This window comes from Lates calcarifer, linkage group LG21 (assembly GCF_001640805.2).
Source record: "Lates calcarifer isolate ASB-BC8 linkage group LG21, TLL_Latcal_v3, whole genome shotgun sequence".
Classification (NCBI taxonomy): domain Eukaryota; kingdom Metazoa; phylum Chordata; class Actinopteri; family Centropomidae; genus Lates; species Lates calcarifer.
Window position 1 is genome coordinate 9,169,454 of NC_066853.1, and position 18,888 is coordinate 9,188,341.

Consider the following 18,888-nt stretch of genomic DNA (forward strand, 5'->3'; position numbering starts at 1 on the left):
ATGGACCACAGCTCAAAAAAGTGTTTGGATCTGTAATATCCGTGGAGTTAAAATGTGTGTGTGAAATCTAACAGAGAAAGACATGAACAATGGCAGGAAGAGAGAGGAAGAATGCGGCTGTGTATCGCAACGTCTCTTTCAAAAAGTTGGGGTCCCGGAGCGCCAACAGCAGTGAGGACCAGCAACTCAAATCAGAGGATTTGGAGGCAGCTGGCGTCGCCCTTCCCCCGGAGCCCAGCAAAGCAGAACAGCCCTTGGCGACGCGTAATGTCAGTGTGTCAAGAAAAGTTTCCAAAATCTCTGCCACCACCGCCGGCCTCCCAACCGCAGAACCAAAGAGAGGCTCCTCCACTCCTCTCTCCTCTATTTCTCCATCCATTCGCCAGCTCACTGAGAAGTTCAGCAGCAGCAGCAGCAGCAGCACAAGCGTCGGCGGCACCGCCAGGACGCGCAGAGCTTCACCGGGAGACGGTGCAGCAGTGACGCGGGGGGGCAGCACTCTTCCCCGGGCCAGAGGCTCCAGAAGAGACGGGTCTCCCTCTCGTAAATCTTTTCACGAGGATAGCGGTGGTGGATATTTCCACGATAGCGACACCACCACCACTACCGCTACTACTACTACTACTACTACTGCAGACTCTCTCACAGACAGAAAAGTCCAAAAGTTTCACTCTGGCACTGACTCTGTGTCAGGGTCGGACTCAGAGAAGAGAAGTGAGAAACGGATTTTTACACGTTTATCAACCGACAGCAGCAGCAGCAGCTCTGGTAAGAGAGATTATTCACAGATCAATGCATGTCCCTCTGATCCCAGAAAGACTTTGACTACAGATGAGGAAGAGGATGTTACAAGTAGAGGGGTTCCTCCGCCCTGTAAATCTCACAGAAGTTATCTCTCTATACACCACAGTGACTTTATTCCCCTGCACTCTGACAAGTGGCCCAGCGTCACTAAAATCAGACAACTTTTTGATGAGAGACAAAGCAAAGCTACGCAGCAGCACAAGACTGACATTTGTGAGAATTTGAAAGCAGCCGGCAGAGGCCAGCCTCAAGAGCTCAGCCCCAGTGAGAGTGCTCCTCTCTCCGATAGAAGTGACAGATTTTCACCTTGCAGCCCTGCTAATGAAGCCAGTAGCTTGTTTTGGCATAACAAATGCGTAGCTGGAGCACAAAGCAGAGGAAGCACTGCTGCTAAAGAGATATTTTGTTATGGTATGGACTTTAATTGCAAAGCTGATCACCAGCAGTACTCAAATGATGAGGAGGCAGACATAGAGACGCAAAGTTCTAGTTACAACAAACTTTCTGGCAGAGGTACTTTACAGAGCAGCAGTGATAGGAGCCGTAGTTGCACTGGGGGTAGTCGCTACCGTAGGATTAACGCATCTCCATTCAGGTCTCATAGTCCCAGCACTGAGGCAGAGGCAGTCCTTAAGACCCCTGGGACGCCAGGGTTGACATCTGACCCCAACCCTGACCTTCAACCCCCTGCTACTTCGTCTTGGAGTCGATCATTGAGCCTAGACACCTCCTCCTGCTCCTCCTCTCTTCAGCAGCCGACAGTGAGGGAGAGAAGGGATAGACAGGGGGTCGGGCTGCCCAGGGATAGTTTACATTCCTCACATAGCTCCTCTAGAGCGCCACCCCCCACCTCCTCCTCCCCCTCTCCTGCTCCAGCTCCAGATAAAGCCATTACCTCCTCCTCCTCTACTGTAGCTCCCTCCACTGAGCTAAGAGCCCCAGCAAGAGTTGCCTCTCCCCTCAGTTCCCGATGGAGGTTTAGTTCAGGGGACGAAGAGGAGGAGCACACAAGGAGAAGACGGGGAGGTGGAGGAGGCAGTTGGGGTGTTCCCTTTGGCCCTGCTCCTTCCCTCTCCTACAGAGGAGTAGAAAGGGGAGCCACAGAGCGAGGAGGCAGTTATTTATCCCGCAGTAAAAATGGCTGGTGGGGTGCTAAGGGCATTGGTAGGTCCTCGGGCAGCGAAGAGGACAGCCCTGGTTCTTTAGGCCCCCACAGTCGAGAGGCAGTACGCCGCCGATCGCTGAGAAAGAAGAAGAAGGTCAGTGGAGCTGCTCCAGCAACAGGCCGTGATGATTACGATGATCATGATGGCGAATCAGAAGACAGCGACAGTGACATGGCCTTGACAATGGAGCACATAGAGAGGCATCACCAGCAAAATACAGGAGGAGAATTTCCAGGAACTGTATCTCGGAGCCACTCGGCAAGAGAGTCCAGCAGTCACAGTAACAGGGCCAGGGTGCAGCAATGGGAGCGCATCTCCTCACCTGTGACATCCACGACACTACCTGGTGTGTCACGAGTGTCAAAGGTCAACATCCCCCCTTTTGTTTCCAGTCCTGGTGGTTCACACTGCAGCAGCCGGTACTCCAGCACTGAGACGCTGAAGGAGGAAGGCCAGGCTAGCTGCGCCAACCGTGCAGGAAATCTAAATTTTAAAACGGGTGACGCAGGAGGTAGCAGAACAGCATCCTCATCCATGCTGAGTAAAACTTACCATGGAAACTTTACCATGTATCGCTCCCCAAGCTTTGGACACGGGGATAACTTCTCTCGTACCCCTGTGCGAGTGCGCCCCAAGATTATACCTATAGTGACCCCTTCGCCTAGTGCACTTGTTAGAGAAGGTGGGGTATCTACAGGGGTTAGGGGTGGTGAGACCAAGGCATTAAGGAGGACAACAGGTGGGGAAGGGGTAGACGATAATGATAATAAAAACAGAATATCCATGTCCAACCCCGATATCACCTCAGAAACCATGACGCTCTTGAGCTTTCTGAAATCTGACCTGTCAGAGCTCAAGGTGCGAAAACCAGGTGGAGGGGACAGATCCGGGGCTGTGGAAGGGTCATCAGTGTACAGGATGGGCTCACGGACTCACAGTGGGACCCTTCAACACTCTGGTCGTCGCCCGTCGCTGAAAGACCTGACCGCCACATTGCGTCGTGCAAAATCCTTCACTTATTCGGACAAACCCACACCGGCGGTGAGGTGTTACTTGACAGGTGGCACCACGAAGAGGAGCTCCTCTGAGCAGCAGCTTGACGTGGACGGAGAGGGGGATGGGGGAAGGGTGTCTGTGTCAGACAGGGAAGTAGAAAGTGATGGGGGGGATTTTAGGGTCGGGAGAGGACAAAGAATGAGGGATTATGGATTTGATGATGATGAGGAAGTTATGCCAACTCCATTGCAGGAGAGGTATGTGCAGGAAGCCAGGCAGGTCATTCAAGATATCTGCCAGATGAGCACTAGGGAGGAAGAAGATGATGATGTAGATGTAAGGAGAACTGATGATGATTTGGAGGATGAGTGTATCCAGGTCAGGAAAACAAATGAGGTGAAGGAGAAAGCAGCAGCAAGCGTTAAGGATGAGGCAAGGACAGATCAAGAGGCTGAGTTTAAGAACACAAAAGACAGGGATAAACATGAGAGGGAGAGAGAGAACAGGGAGAGGGAGAGGAGCGAGAGGGATGGACAAAGTATGCAGTTGGAGAAGCTAAACAGCAGGGGCACAGACTACAGGGAGAAGGCAAAGAGACAGAGCAGAGAGACGGAGAGAGCTTTGCTGAAGGGCGACTCGGAGGAAAGCATGTTCTACGACCGCTCACTGGATGAACTTTCAGGCCACGAGTCTAGCTTAACAGATGAGGGGATTGTGACAGAGCCAGAGACAGGCCCCAGTGACCCCTCTGAGAGGTCATTCCTTGGGTCAGCAGGGGTTAATTTGGGGTCTCGAATACCAAGGGATGTGCTGGGCCAGCCTGTCACTGTATGGAAGCAGTCTGCTCTCCATGAGGTGGAAGGGTTTAAGCAGGAGAGAGCAGACATGACAGAGAACAGCGTGAGTTGTGCAAATCGTCTGAATGAAGTTAGCGCACCTCCCTCCTTGCCTCTTCCTGCCCGTATGGCTGAGAGTGACAGCATTATCATGGACGTGAGCACTACTGCTGGTATCAACAATAACAGCTCTACCAGCGAGGATGTCAGCACCAACAGTGCGGTGTCGCCAGGGTCAGCTGCCACCGTAGTAGGAGGGGGAGGACTTGAAGCCCCTGCAACCCCAAGTGCTGCTCGTCGAAGACGCAAGTTCTCCCCTTCTGGTAATAATAACACAGGCTCTGATTCCAGTAATGGCAGTAATGCAGAGTCAACAATGGCAGCTGTTGGAAATGGGGAGTCCACAGTCTACCGCTCTCTCAGTGACCCCATGCCTCAGCGATGCTGCTCTGTGGCAGAAGAAGGCAATAACAAATTTTCCTCTGTAGACAGCAACCTGTTAGGATCCCTGTCTGTCAAAGGAGGAGGAGGTGGGGCTCCAGAGGCCTCTGCTGTGGCTACCTTGTCAGAATACAAGGGAAGCGTGGCCAGCGACTTGTCAGTTTACAGTGATGGAGGGCTCCGGGATGATGGTGTTCGCGACTACAGTGGAGTGATCAGGAGCATTGTAGCTGAGCCAGGTGCAATGGACAGACTGATGACAGACGACCATGGCAATGGCAAAGCTCCCAAGAAAAAGTCATTCAGTGACCCCAGTCGCCGTAGTGATGCCCCTCTACTCTCCCAGAATGACCCTCAGTGCAAAGGTCAGTCCGGCAGCACTCAGCCAATAATTGAGCTGGATCAGCACGGACAGATCCCACCTTCCAGCAGCGAGCCAATCCTGAGCGAGCAGAGAGAGGAACTGTGGGAGCCAGAGGCTAAGCCTAAACATGCGTTGCCGACAGAGCTGCATCACCATGCAAGCAGTAATAAAGTCAAGAAGGCTCGATCTCGGTCAGAGTGCGCCCCCCTCTCTGATAACCATGATGATGAGGATAATGATGTCATAGACCAAGGTGGGGAGGAGAAAGAAGACGAGGTGAGGAAGTTTAACTTTGACCTCAAGCTCGCTGAGGTTCTGTCTCCAAGAATGATGCGTCGGCCCGCCAGAAAGCGTCCGAACAGGCTGGCTCACTTTTTCCCTCACGAGGACCCGTTTGAGCCCCCAGAACGGGGTTCAGAGGGGCAGGAGGATCTCAGTGACCAAGCCGACCTCACTCCTCCTCTTCCCCTGCCCTCACTGCTATCCAAACCCAAAATCAGACCCAAGCATGTCCGACACGCCAGCGAACCCGCCACCTTCATCCCTATCTCCCCACCTCCACAACTCCAGCCACTGAAGGAAGTGGACTGTGCCGCCGTCCGACACGCTGCAGAGCCTCCAACCTTAAGCAAGCCTCCAGGAGACGAGACCCCATCTCTGGAGGATGTTACCCAGAAATATATTCTCGAACTGAGCACTGCTGAGAAAGATGCTGAGGGCCCAGGGCCTCTTTCAGCGCCCAGGGATGGAGCTGAAGGTTCAGTATCCACTTCAGAGGGGCCCGGCGAGACCAGCACCAGTGGAATTACAGAAGCTAGAGCACAGAAGAAGGGCACAGAGGACACAGCATCCACCCCACAGAGGACCAAGCCCAGAGTGGTGAGTTCAGATTTTTTTATTTCTGTCTTTTTAAGCAGTGTCAATGTCGTGTGTTGAGAGTGCAAGGTGGTGTGTTCAGTGCTCTCTTGTTGCATGGTGCCTTTTTAGTTCTGATGATTCTGCATTAAATTATAATCTGCTTTTCTAAACACTGAAATGTTACTGTGTCATTAATACCTATAGCAGGAAAGAGGCCACGCCACACATAGTGCTAGACATATTTTGAATTTGGATGCTATTGAATTCAAAGAACTATTGCTGCTGTAAAGTTCTCCTTATCCCAGTGGCAGATATAGTGAGGGAATTGTTCTCTGTGAATATAAAACAGATGGTTTCAATGTGCATGTTTTGTATGGTTTTGAATTTGGTTTGTGTTTGAGTGCGAAAGAAAAGGGAATGAGTGATTTGTAGTTGGCTAGCTTTTTTGTGATGTATCAAAAACTGCATGTTTAGTGTAATGATGAAAGATAGATGGGTTTTGAAGTAACACTAGTTGCCTCAAAGCAGTCCTATACATCTGACTCGCCCTTAGGGTTTCATACCTCCACCCGGGGCCTGTCTGCGTCTCTGCTTTCATGAGGTGCTGTGAATCAGGACTCATATGGGTAGTTTCAGAGCGCATTTGGGAGCAGTACGACAATACAGAGGCCATTAAAGGCTGAGCAGTGTTAAACAAACATCAGAGGATGTTATTAGTTTGATTAAACAAATCTCAGACAAAGGGGCATTAAGGAGTGGACCAAGGCCCGCTGCGTGTGTGTGTTTCTGTTTTCGGTTATTTGTTTCATTCAATATCAATTGTCTCTATGCTAGGATTATAGAGAAGGGATATAATAAACAGTTCACCCAAACACAGATTGGGTGTGTGTGTGTGGATGTGTCTGTGATGCTGCATTTACTCAGTAGTGTCTAAACATTGGGGCTTTTTTTCTGACGGTACAAAGCTTAACTAAAAGGGCTGTGACCAACAATCAATATCATAATAATTAATTAGAGTAAGCATTATATGATATACAAAGCCATACCATAGTACATCAGCTTAACTTATGTAAAAATTGAAATGCACAGTCTGTATTTTGTAAGGTTTGTTAACAGTAGCCTCTCATGAGGTTTGATATAAGTAGTGTGTGTGTGTGTGTGTGTGTGTGTGTGTGTTTGTTTCTATGCATGGATAGAGCATGACACAATAGGCCCCTGGGCACAGACATGAAAAAGGCCCCCCACCCCTTCTACAAGACACCCAGACTGAAAGATGCAAAATTTTGTTTCTCATTGTGGCTGCTTTGTGTCTTATATTTGGTCATGTTGTGTCTCCTTCTGGGATATTTCACAGGTGATAACTAGGGCCCCCCTGACCCCTTCGGCCTCTGGGCTCTTGCGCCTGTGCCCATGGGGCCCATTCAGTAATCCATCCAAGTTTCTATGTGTATTTAAAGTTCATACCTACCCTTACTAATAAGACACACCTACACACATGTTGCCTCTCCTGGAGGTCTTTGGCTGAAATCAGAGCTATTATACAGTCATGGATGTAACTCTGGATAGGTGTGGAGGAAGTAAAAACAACACAGGGATTACTGTCCTGCCTGAGCCCAGGACAGAAGATTGCTGACACAACATCCAGGGCTTTGGTTTCATTACATCACGACTGTTTTGTTTTTGTATGGCAGTGACCATTTTACAACCCTGGAATCACTCACTTCTGGTGTGGGGGCCAAATGTGTTTGCTCCGCCTGTTGCTCCTTGACTTTGACATTCTCTTGCAAAGCTGCTTTGCTACCCATTGACATAATTTACATCTATTATTTTCGTCTGTTGGTCTTCATTAGTTGTTGATTGTTCTACTCTCTTGCCCATTGTCCTTATTTGTTGCCGTAGTGACAGTAGCTGTAGCTGTTGAGTGACCTCACCAGGCAGGAAATGAGTTTAGGGAAATGGGAAGTTGTTGTGGTTACTGAAGTGTTTGATGATGTCCAGCACTACCGGCTGGCGTGTGCGTATATGCACTCCATTGTGTTGGATGTGTGCAACTTTGTGTCTTGCCTGCATGCATGTGTATGATAAGCCTGTTTCCTCTTTCGTCCCCTTCCCATATGTGCGTATGTGCATGCGTGCATGTGCATATTGTTTGTCTGGAATATATCAGTGCCTTGTTGAAACGTTTGGAGCCGAGAGTTTTGCCAACACAAAACTGTGTTTGGAGCAGCAGCCCCGCAGCTCTGGTGCACTGTGACTTTGTGTGTGTGTGATTTGGACTGAATATAGCAACAACTGTGCCAAGCTAAAATGGAGCATAGACAAGTTCTGAGAAAGTAAGGAAGGGATAAGGAAAGGAAGAAAGAAGGTGAGAGAGAAGGAACTTTTTCCTTTTCTGGAGACTGGAGTTTGGCTCCTTTTACCCACAGTGCAGTTCCTGTTTTGCTGACATCAAAACCTCTCATTAATTTAACCTTTTACTTTGTTTCTGACTTACTTGTCTTCTCTGTTCCCCGTGCCGTTTTCCATTTCTTCTTATCCCCTTCTTGTCTCCCTTCCTTGTCCAGATGTTTTGTTAGTCACAGAGTCTAGTTTTCAAGTCTGAAATACTATATCAGCATGTTGCATTTTAACCACATACTTTCACCTCATTTTCATTTGTCTTTTTTATACTAATTCTCCAACATTCCTCTTCATGTTATCTTCTCTTTACTGTCTCTCTCTCTCTCTCTCTCTCTCTCTGGAACATTGCAGTGAAGTGAGGTCATAACGTTTGTCTTGGTGTAAGGCAGGCTGCTGAGCCAAATGTCAGGTAGAGAGAGAAAGAAAGACGGAGACAAAAAAAGAAGAGAGTTGGAAGGAAACACTCGCCGGCTTAAAAAAAAAAAAAAAAAAGAGTTACAGGATCAAAATAGAACTGAGAGTGGTCTGGAGAATGAAACGGTGATGGAGGGAGGGGGATGAGTTGTAATGCGAGAAGATGGTGGAAAATGGTTAGACTTGTCCTTGAACAGAGGTGGGTCATATGCACAAAATCATTATCTCTGTATCCATATTAATATTGGAGAATTTTTTGCACTGTTTCTTCAAGGAGTCCGCTACATGTCTTAAAGAGCTCACTTTATCCAGTCACCTCTCAGGTACAGAACAGCTCCTCCATCACAGCAGCTGAACAGACGGGTTCAAACAAATAGGACTGTGACATGTCGCTGACAAAAGCAGTGTCTGTTGTTTGTTGAAAGAGTCGAATAAGATATGCACATTGTTTTTTCCTCTGTTTGATGGCTTATAATTCTTCTTGAATGAGCGTGTGTGTCTGCACGAGCTTCTCCCCACTGTTTGAGTAGTTTTCACTTTAGCAGGCAGCAGGAATGTGGCCCATCTTTCCTTCTCCTCTTGTTGCATAACAGTCTTCCAGCTTCCCAAAAGAGCTGAAGACTCCCAGTGACTCATGTGGGTCATGCATTAGTGGCCATGTTTTGATATGGCATAATTTCAGTTTCGGTACTAGTGCTAAATCAATACTTTTTTAGGAATTTTACTTGTAGGAATACAAAATGTTAAAACTCTACTCTTTTAAATGTTAAAATTTTTCCTTAATACAAGCAGATGCTTCAATAAAAGTCTAAAATTAGCATCCTATTTAAATCCAGATATATATGATGGAAAATAATCTGTTCAGTCATTCACATTCATTCAAAAGAATACCCAGCCATATTAATGTTGCTGTGTATCCTAGACATGAACAAAGGACAGCTGTCTGTGTACCACACTCTTTTTTTCTGTCTTACAAAGTGATTCAGAGTCACATGAAATAATTTCTCAAAAGTCCTTTGTCCATATATTACCTTTGATCCCATTGATGAAGCCAGTACAGGTCTAGAGTGGATGCTAGCAGGAGTGCTAATGGGAGACGGAGAGAGCCAGACAGAAAGGAAGAGACCAAAAGGTTGGTTTGTGCTCCGCTCTGCATGGATTAGGTCTAAAAGCACAGTGTTTATAGCTTCAGATTTATGACTGACTTTGTTTTATCAGGCCACCCACATGGAATCAAATACTTTTCCTCTGCCCAGTCTTTTTCTTTCACTCCCCTACTGCAAGCCCCACTTCTCCCCAGATGTGGTCATGCTGTGGAGGAAAAGTAAAGGTAGAGATGTGTAGATATTGGAGCAGTAAGCTGGACAGCTGGTGGGGTATAGGTTTCACGTCAAGTGATATTGAGAGGCAGACTTTGGTATTCTCCTTTGGTATTCTCAGCCACAACAAAAGCAAGCTTTGATTGCTGTTGTTGTGGTGGGGCTGGATGGGCAATATGCACAAGTGTTTCTGCACGTAGAGATCAGTGCAGCAAATGTTTGGGGCCTAAGTAGCACTGATTGTGTGACTTGTTTTTTTTTTTTTTTTTTACATGATTAAATATTACTGATGGTAAAATACTGGGGAGAGTATTGGATACCTGGGTGGGCATGTGTAGAAAAAATGAACCATTTTACCTTGATTATGGTATTTACATGAGGCATTTACAGTCTGATTGGGCTATTATTCTAAATAATTTAGGAGGAAATGCCCTAGAAATTGTGAGGGTCCAACAGAACCATCAAGTTCCTGCTAATGGACCTCTATTCTGTAAAAAAAAAAAAAAAAAAAAAAACTGCAGTAGAAAATGCACCATCAAACATTTTATTTTGTGATCAGTGGATAGGAAGGAGTTGATCTAATAAGCAACATGCACCTTTTGAAAGCAGACTTAAAAGTAAAACGAAAGGGCACATCACACACAGGATATAGCGTGGGCGCAAGGGCATCTTTTTTAACAGGTAAAGGTCAACGTAGATTAAGTGAAGTCCAAAAAAGCGCAGGATGCTGAGAGTGGTAGAAGGTAAAAGAGAGATGAAAGGATGAGGATGTGGTTTGTTCTGGTTGAATGTCTCCGTGACTCAGCAGATGAGAAGGAAGAGGTGGGATGAATGAGAGGATCAAAAGGCCGCACTGCCGACAGATGTGTGGGGTCAGTGACCCATAGGCAGCCTCTGATGGTGGACGTTTGTGACTTTACCTTGTGATGATGGAGGTAGAAAACTATACCTAAAAGCTTGAAGGGATGGATCGCTGTACTGGGAGAGCTTTTTAGCTATGGTTTCTGTTCCTATGTATTTAAGGCCCCAAGAGAGGAGAGGGTTATGGAGAGAAAACGTCCCCCACCTCCAGCCATCTTGTCCTCGACTGCGTTCACACACTCAAGATTCTCTCTTTCTCTCTCTCTCACACACACACACACACACACACACACACACACAGCCTGGTGTATTGCTCTTGGGACTGGCGCAACAAAAATGTTTTGTGTTCCTATGAGTAAGAGTTTGTGTGTGTGTCTGTGTGAGAGAGAGAGAGTGTGTGTGCGTGTGTGGGGGGATTAATGATGGGCCTATTTGTTTTGACAGAGGGGCCGATTTTAGAGATGCTGAAGTAATTTTGATAGATAACCAGCAGTAGATAACGTGTGTATTTGTGGGTTCACATTTGTGCAGCCAGTGGAAAAGCTCCTTGCTGAATACGAGTCTGGCATGTTGTTTCCTGCAGCATTCTCTTTTAACTATTTTTATGTATCTACCTGTCTTTCCACAACATTACCTGTTGTAGAGGTCAATGCAGCTGGTTAGCGTAGCTTAGCATAATGACTGGAAACAGAAGGAATCGGCTGGCCTGGCTCTGTCTCTCTGGCTCTCATTTGTTTAATTCTTTCAAAAACCAAAGTGTAAAAACAATGTGTTGTGGTTTTACAAGGGGTTATGTGCAGTAACTTCCAACTCCAAACAAAGAAATAGCAACTCCCTAGCAATTAAAAACTCCTCGTAAAACATAACATTTCAATTTTTACCCTTTGGTTTTTGTAAGTATTAAACAAAGGAGATTTAACAAGCTTATTCTTGAGTCTCAGAGGTGCTGGTAGATGGATTTTAACAGAGCCAGTTTAGCTGTTCTCTGCTGTTTTCAGTCTTTGTTAAGCTAACTGCTGACTGTAGCTTCATATTTAGTGTATGGATAGTGTCATCGCAGTATCAGTAAGAGAGCAACTAAGTGTATTTCCCAAAGTGGCAAACAATTACTTAGTTCAGTCCTATTATATCTTCTGAAACAGCCGACTTTCATTTTGATAAAGTAACATTTAGCTTGTACTAGCAATACTAATAAAGGTTTTAATGCTAGGTTCAAATCCTTGGACTACTAAGTGTCCAATTAATCCAGGTTTTTTAAGGAGGCTTTTGAACATTGAAGAAAAAAAATGTATGTAGACTGGACTGACGTCTAGTGTCACTGCAAACAAATCACAACATGAGGCTCCATCTGGGTTCTCACAGTGGGGAAAAAAAACCTCTGTGGGAAAACAGCTCTGGATGTTCATGCCCTTGGTTGGTGACAGTTGCAATATGCTTTGAAAGTCCTTGACTTTCCCTTTTAAGGACAGTTACGGCATTTTTTTTTTAAATTCACTGTAACTGTAACTTCCCACAGCTGAGTGGGAAGTCATAACAGTTTAAACCTGTTGCTGTTCAAGTTCTTCTTCTATCTTCTTTTCCTCTTTGTTACCCTCAGTTCTTGTCCCAGCTGCTCCCCTCCTGATTGTCCCTTTCCAATTCTCTCCTCTTTCAGTCTGTGTGGATCCACCCAGTGTAATTACAGAGCAGTTTGCTTATGTAAGGAAAGCCTCCTCTGAAACAGCACTTTCTAGCAGAGCTGCTATTTCAGCTCTTTTGTGTGCGCAGGCAGATTTCTACATACTAAAGTGTGTGTTTGTGTGTACAAGTGAACGTGTCTGTGTGTGACATAAATAATGGGTTACAGCTTCACCTGGTTCTCACACTACTATGAAAACGGGGTCATCTGTTAAAGATTGTTTGTGTGTTTGCCATAGATATACGGTAAGGTATAGCTCTGGTAAGGTTTCTCTCAGGCATGTTGGTCTCCCCTGTAGTTTTCTGTCTGAGTCATGCATCTGCAGTCAACGTGGCCACAAAGATGTCTGATGTGAGAATCACAGTTTTCGGTTTGTTGATGATTCACCTAATGCTGGGCTGGGCTGTTGGCTGCCATGTCTGTGTATGTGGAATAATGTAGTTTACAATTAGTTGACGTTAATTAATTTATTTTTTCTGAAGAAAGGAAGAAAATGGAAAAAGAATACTGTGAAAATACCACAGAATAATTTATATGCCACAGTTAATTCCAAATACATGGAAAAAGTCAAGGGATGACACCTCACAGGTCCTACTATATACTAATATTCTAAGTAGTTTCTAATGGACAAGAAACGCTGTATTGGCCTCCCAAAGCTGTTGGGTTTTTGAGAAGAATAGTTTATCACATAGTATCAGTCAAATGCTGTAACACTGGCATACACATACTCACTCAAGTTCCAGCATTATGCATACATATGCTGGGTTTATGTGTGCGCACATATCTCCCTATCTCGTGAACTTAGACTGATTGTCATGAACGTGTTGCCTGCGCCTACCGCAGTCGCTCACACAATGGCACAACTGTGTCATCCTTGCACTGTGTAGCTTAGCATAGTTTACAGCGTGGTCGGACGCATACACACGCACACACACTCTCTTACACAGGGTCTAGGCTTCGGTCTGACTGTGGGTTGACTGGGCCGTTCGGTCCTATTCTCTTACTTGTCCTTTGTCACCCAGAGAAACATGACAGTAGAAATACTTCTGCCCCTTCCTCCCTTCTCCATCTCTGTCCTCGTCTTCCTCTCACCCTCTCCTTCGTGTGTCTTATGGCATCAGTTCGCCGGTTTGGATCATGCTCTAGCTGCCAGTTGAGAAACTCTCGTCAAAATGGGAATGGGAGACGCTGGAAGAGTCGGAGTGCCATCCCAGAGTGGCTGCTGGGATCTCGGATTAAGGCACAGGGAGAGGAGGAAGATGATTGGAAAAGAGAGGCAGGAGCGGCCAAGGCCGAAGCAGCCTCACAGGCAGGTGGAGTTGGTCCTGTGTGTGTTTGTGTGTACGCATGTGATGCAGTTTAAGACCAGGTGTTGGATACAAAGTCCTCAATGGAGTCACATTTATCTTTTCAAAATAATTTTTCTTAAGTGAGTATTTTGCGGCAAAAAATGAAGTTCATCAAAGGATGGGTTGTCTTATTTTCAATGAAAACTTTTAAATGTAATCAAAAAGTGCAATTATGAAGTGAAATATGTTTTGTTACTTGTGTATGTACAGTATGTGCCTGTGTGTGTGTGTTGTTGGCTGCGTAATGTCTAGCTCCTCACTGCTGTCATCATATTAGCTTGTCAGTGACATCACGTGGATTTCATCATTGTGCGCCCCCATCATCCACAGCACGTGGATGACATCACTGTAGACCACCGTCTGTTTACATACCCCTCATGGTTCAGATCCAGTTGTACTGAAGTTTCCAGTTTTTCCAAACTCTTCACAGGATGAGCAGAGAATACAATGAAATGGCCTACAAATCAATGACAGAACACACTGGTCAAAAGTAAAATATTCACATAATCGATGGACACTATGGATTTCACATTAGATGTGTGCCAACTGAAACTTTTTAGTGCCTGCTGCTGTTTCTTATGGCTGTGATCCATGAAAATGATTTTATTCATCACTTATCATTCTTGACATAGATACATGTCCATTCTCCTACTCCGTGACACTGACTGATACTTAATGTTACAGTAATGATTCATCAGTTTTCACCTGTTCTTCTTGTAAAGGTGTTGTGTTTGGTCAGTTGTTGTTGGCTTTTTCTGGTTTGGTAGTTTGGTGACATTGGTATAAAAGAATTTCAATACACTGGCAGGCAGCAGTATATTACCAGGGAAATTGAAACAGGTTTGTTCATGCAGGCAGAACAGATGTTTTGATGCGTGGCCAGCCTTGTCAGAATATTTGGTCAGCAGTGCCACAAGGTCACTTTTCCAGGGTTTCTGCTTCATTTCTTTGTTATAGGTACTTTTCTTTTAAGTGCTCATGTCCAACACTTAATCACTTTGAGGCTGGACTTGCTGAATTTGTCTGAGCCCCTCCACAGTTTGCTAGATCTCCAGTTTTATAGATGGAGTTCAGTAGCATTGACAGCATTGACAATGTTTGTCTGTGGATTTTTGAGCTGTTGTGACTCCTTTGGAGGATTATAATATTTTTATATCTTACTTAAATTAGAGAATAATTTAGTCCTTAGTTTCATTTTTATTAAGACTGTGTATTATACCAGTCACCACTAAACACTCAGGCTAAAAGTCTTTTCTTGTCTAATTGTTTCATGTTTTTTAAATTCCATTAGTCCCCAAAAAGCGACCTGTTTCCCTTCCCTGCCCCCACGCAGGTGAGCGTAGAGAGGCTCAATCTTTCTGGCTGCTGCCAACCTTTGTACTTAAGCAAAACGTTTTGTCCCAAGATGAGTTTTCACAAAACTCTGAGTCAGCCTGAAAGTATGTTGACCTTACCTCAACCAAGAAAACTTGGACGTGTGTGTGTGTTAGAGTGTGAATGAGAGAGGAGAAGGAGACTGGGATAGGGGAGTGTGTGTGTGTGTGCGCATCTGTGTTTCAACAACTTGCCAAATGATATTTTTGAAAAGATGAACAGGGGTTGCAGCTCCCCTTCCTCCCTCTGTCTGTCTTTTTTTCTGTCTTTTCCTGCCTCTCTCCCTCTGCTGTCTGTCTCTTTCCCACTCTTCTTTTGTCACTCCCCAGTGTCTTTGTTGTGGCTTGCTAACTGATAGGGATCTAAGTCTGTGGCTAATGGCAGGTTTTTAACAAGCTCATACAAACACAGTACTATCAGCATCAGTATCAAACTAAGCCAGTGGTTCCCGACCTGTTTGTCTTTTAAACCTTTAAATCTGTGATGATTCCTCATTGGATTATTTAAATGATTCTGTATGTCACAGTTTGAAAACACAGATTAGAGAAAAGTCAGAAAACAAACATTTGTGTAACAGACGTAATGTTTAATCAGAGTGTGTGAACTAAACTGTTGGTTTCAGTGACTGTGAGAAAATGTATTTTATGTGATAAGAAGCAATTAAATTTGACTTGAGTCACAAAGTCACACATTTCAGTTCTCCATGATTCTCTGTTCTTGTTGTGTATTGTTTGCATGTGGTAAAGAACATAAAGGAACCACTGTGAGTTTAGGAGAGTGTGTTTGGAAGTGTTACTAAAACACAATTAAAGAACAAACTTTGGTGAGAAATTAAAGTTCTTGGAAACATGATTGTTCTATACGACAGTGGTCTAAGGGGTGGTGATCAATCTGAAGGGTTGAGAGATGATAAGGAAATAAAGGAATAAAGGTGTTTTTTCCACTTTGGTTTTTTGCTGACAAAATAAACAAGATATAGCATGTTAATTGGTGAGCTTTGGCTGTGGTGGCAGGAGGCTTTGTTACCTTTGGAAAGAGCTTTGACAGACCCTTGTTTATAATCTTTAAGCTAAGTTAAATTAGCCGGCTGCTGGATGTTGCTTCAGATATTCCAGCACAGGCAAGAGAGTGGTATCAATCTTCTGACCTAATTCTCGACAAGACAGTAAATAAGTGCACCTTTCAAAATGAGCTCCACAAATTCAGTTTATTTTTTCCTCAACTTTTCTCTCCTCAGATGGCTTTCTCTCTTCAAACAATCCGAGGGGGGAATATCACTTTGGTTAGACTTCAAACAGCTTGTAGACATATACAGTCTGGCATTAGATCCAACGTTAATAAATCCTGCAAGTTTAACACTCAGAGTCACCATTGGCAGTGATGGAGTTTCAGATACTGATGTGAGTCAGGACGTAATTTTGGCATGGATACTGATGTTAATTTGAAATACTTGAATCAGAGCCAACCATACCAAAGCATTTCCAGTAATACCAGTCCCTGATTTTGCCTTGTTTAGACTGCCAGCCCATATTCATTTTTTGGCATATCCAGATTGTATCCAGATAGATTTTAGAAAGTCTGGACAGAAAAAAAACACAAGAAGTTTGATTTTTTGGAAATTGGATCCAAACCAGATTTAGAGGTGGTTTGAAATGTGATTCCAATCAGATCTCTAGAGACATGTCTTAGTCTGGATGCTCACATCTGATTTCAGAGTGTCTTTTGAGTCACTTGCAATGTGACAAACGACAATGTCAAATCCAGAGTGGTCGTTACTACAGCAACCCATGCAGATAGGTTGGTGATGTCTGGACGCACAAATCCGATCTGATCGTTTGCCAAGAACAGTGTGGACAGTCTCTCCTGAGGATCTGATTTGAGAAACAAATCTGAGTTACCTTTTTCCAGGTATTTGTCTTGCCAAGAATTGCTCATAAGCCCACTGAATTATGAAGTTTGAGTCCAGTAAAGTCCTCAAACTGTGTGTGCATGTGCTGACCTGCTGTCCCTTGGCGGTCTCTCTCACATTCGTCCAGCGGTGTGGGAAGGTTTGCCAAATATAACAGCAGTAATCACTGTGGCAATGATGATGGTTAATGATGAAGGTTAATGATGATTGCCATTTATCTGCAGATGGGAAGTGCATGTGTGTGTGTGTGTGTGTGTGTGTGTGTCTCCAAAGGTATGTCTGAAGGGCTCACACAAAGGTCCCATCACCCAGTGACAGCCAGGGGGTTATGGGTAATCGGGTCCATTTTTCCTGAGACAATGTAGTCCTTCTTCACTCCTCAATAGGCTTCTTATTTCCAACCAGGCCTCGACTTTTTCCCCCTTCAAACATTTTATTCACCAGTTGGCATTTCAATTGTGTGGTTCTGAAATGTTATTGTGAAAGGAGGAGAGAAATTATTTAAGGTTCAAACAGTGCGCTACAGAGATGCCATTCACATTAAACATGACTGGAGCGCTTTTTTCCCCAAAAAAATGTCAGGCCAGGACTAAATCTTGGTTACTGATCTCCAGTGTAATAAAAACTACAGGATTTTAGCCATTTAGGGACCTAAAAAACATGCCTGTGGTAACATTTCAGGGTCCAAACCCAACAGCTCAACGACCACAGGTGAAATGGGAACAAATACCAGTGGGTCTGACACATTTTACACACTCATTCTAGCTTTCATTGTCATTTTGTTGCACTGTTTTCACGTCATCTCAGTCACATGTCCATTGTATCATCTTGTTATTTAGTGTATTTCCATCATTTCAGTGCAGTTACAATTATCAGTGAAAAGTTATGAGGTTGTGAATGAAAGCTGAGCAGACAAAACACTCATGATTAGAAGACCAATTCCTAAAAATAGCTCCCAATCCGACCTTGAAGTGAGAAACCATCTGTTGAGGTTTGAAGGGAGTTGTACACCCTTGTAGCCATCCAGTGATTATTTACTTGCACTTCCCTTTCTTTAGACACCATCATCTTTCTCCAACGTCTTTTCCATGAAATTGTAGCATCATTTGAATCTTTTGTCTACATTTTAAAAAGCCTCTCTCTAGCCTGATAATAAGGCCATTGCCATTTTGTTGTCAGACACTGAGTTGAGCTGGAGTTGTGCATTTATGAAGGCAGACATTAGCATTTCTGCAAACTTACCCAGAGAATGTTTTTATGGGTGACCATAAGTCACAGAGTCCTAAAGCTCTACAACACGTATCCAACTCAAGAAAACATAAATATTATACATTATACAAACAAGTATGAAAGAAACAGAAACGCAAATGTCACATTTAACTTCAAATATTCCAAATTTTTGCTGTTTCTGTGAGTTGACTTACAGCAACTTGTATAACTGTGATGTTCTCATCCAAGCCATCTTTGTGGCCATTTGTCTGGCTCTTTCTGGGCAGATAACGTCTTCATTGTTAACACTTCCCACAAGGCTCTTTTTGGCTGGAATTTCTCTCCAACTGAGGTAACGGCCTTAAACAAGAAAGCAAAAAAAAAAAAAAAAAAAAAAAAAAAAGGAGGGCAGTGATTCAAAAGTCTGGAACCTGGCTACTTTCTCTTTTCTTCTCTATAGTCACAACCTCTGTCTGTTGGATGCTCTGTAAACCTTGAATACACCTGACATCTTCAGACATTGATCAATTCTGGTGCAGTTAAGGTGTATCTACAATAATGTCAATGCTACTATTCAGGTTAATATGAAAGAAAAGGCTGTGGCAGCATAATTGTGTCTCAGCAGAATACTCTATTATTAGCCTTTTGAATCCAGCCTTTGATCTGTGTGGCAGCCTGTCACTGTCCACTTTCTAATAATGCACAACTGCCATAAAGATAATAAATGGCTTCAGCTCTGCACTCCTTCATACAGACTTGAAAGACATATTCTTTATATTTGAGAAACATGCGGTATTGGCTTTTAATTTGAAAAATGTGTGCAGAGGTGAAAACAGCATGGATCCTGCCTTTTAAGGAGCTATTTCTTCTGTGTTATCCTTCTCGCAGGAACCATAATTGTCTTCATTGA

At 44.4% G+C, this 18,888-nt stretch overlaps 1 protein-coding gene across 1 annotated transcript in view; it reads left to right on the plus strand.

Moving 5' to 3' along the window:
• Window positions 1–18,888, plus strand: part of LOC108890863 (rho guanine nucleotide exchange factor 17) — a 63,781-nt gene that overhangs the window by 443 nt on the left and 44,450 nt on the right. The window contains exon 2 of the mRNA XM_018687903.2: window positions 75–5,486. Within this exon, the coding sequence (XP_018543419.1) occupies window positions 90–5,486 (5,397 nt within the window). The 5' untranslated portion in view covers window positions 75–89. The remainder of the gene's footprint in view (window positions 1–74; window positions 5,487–18,888) is intronic.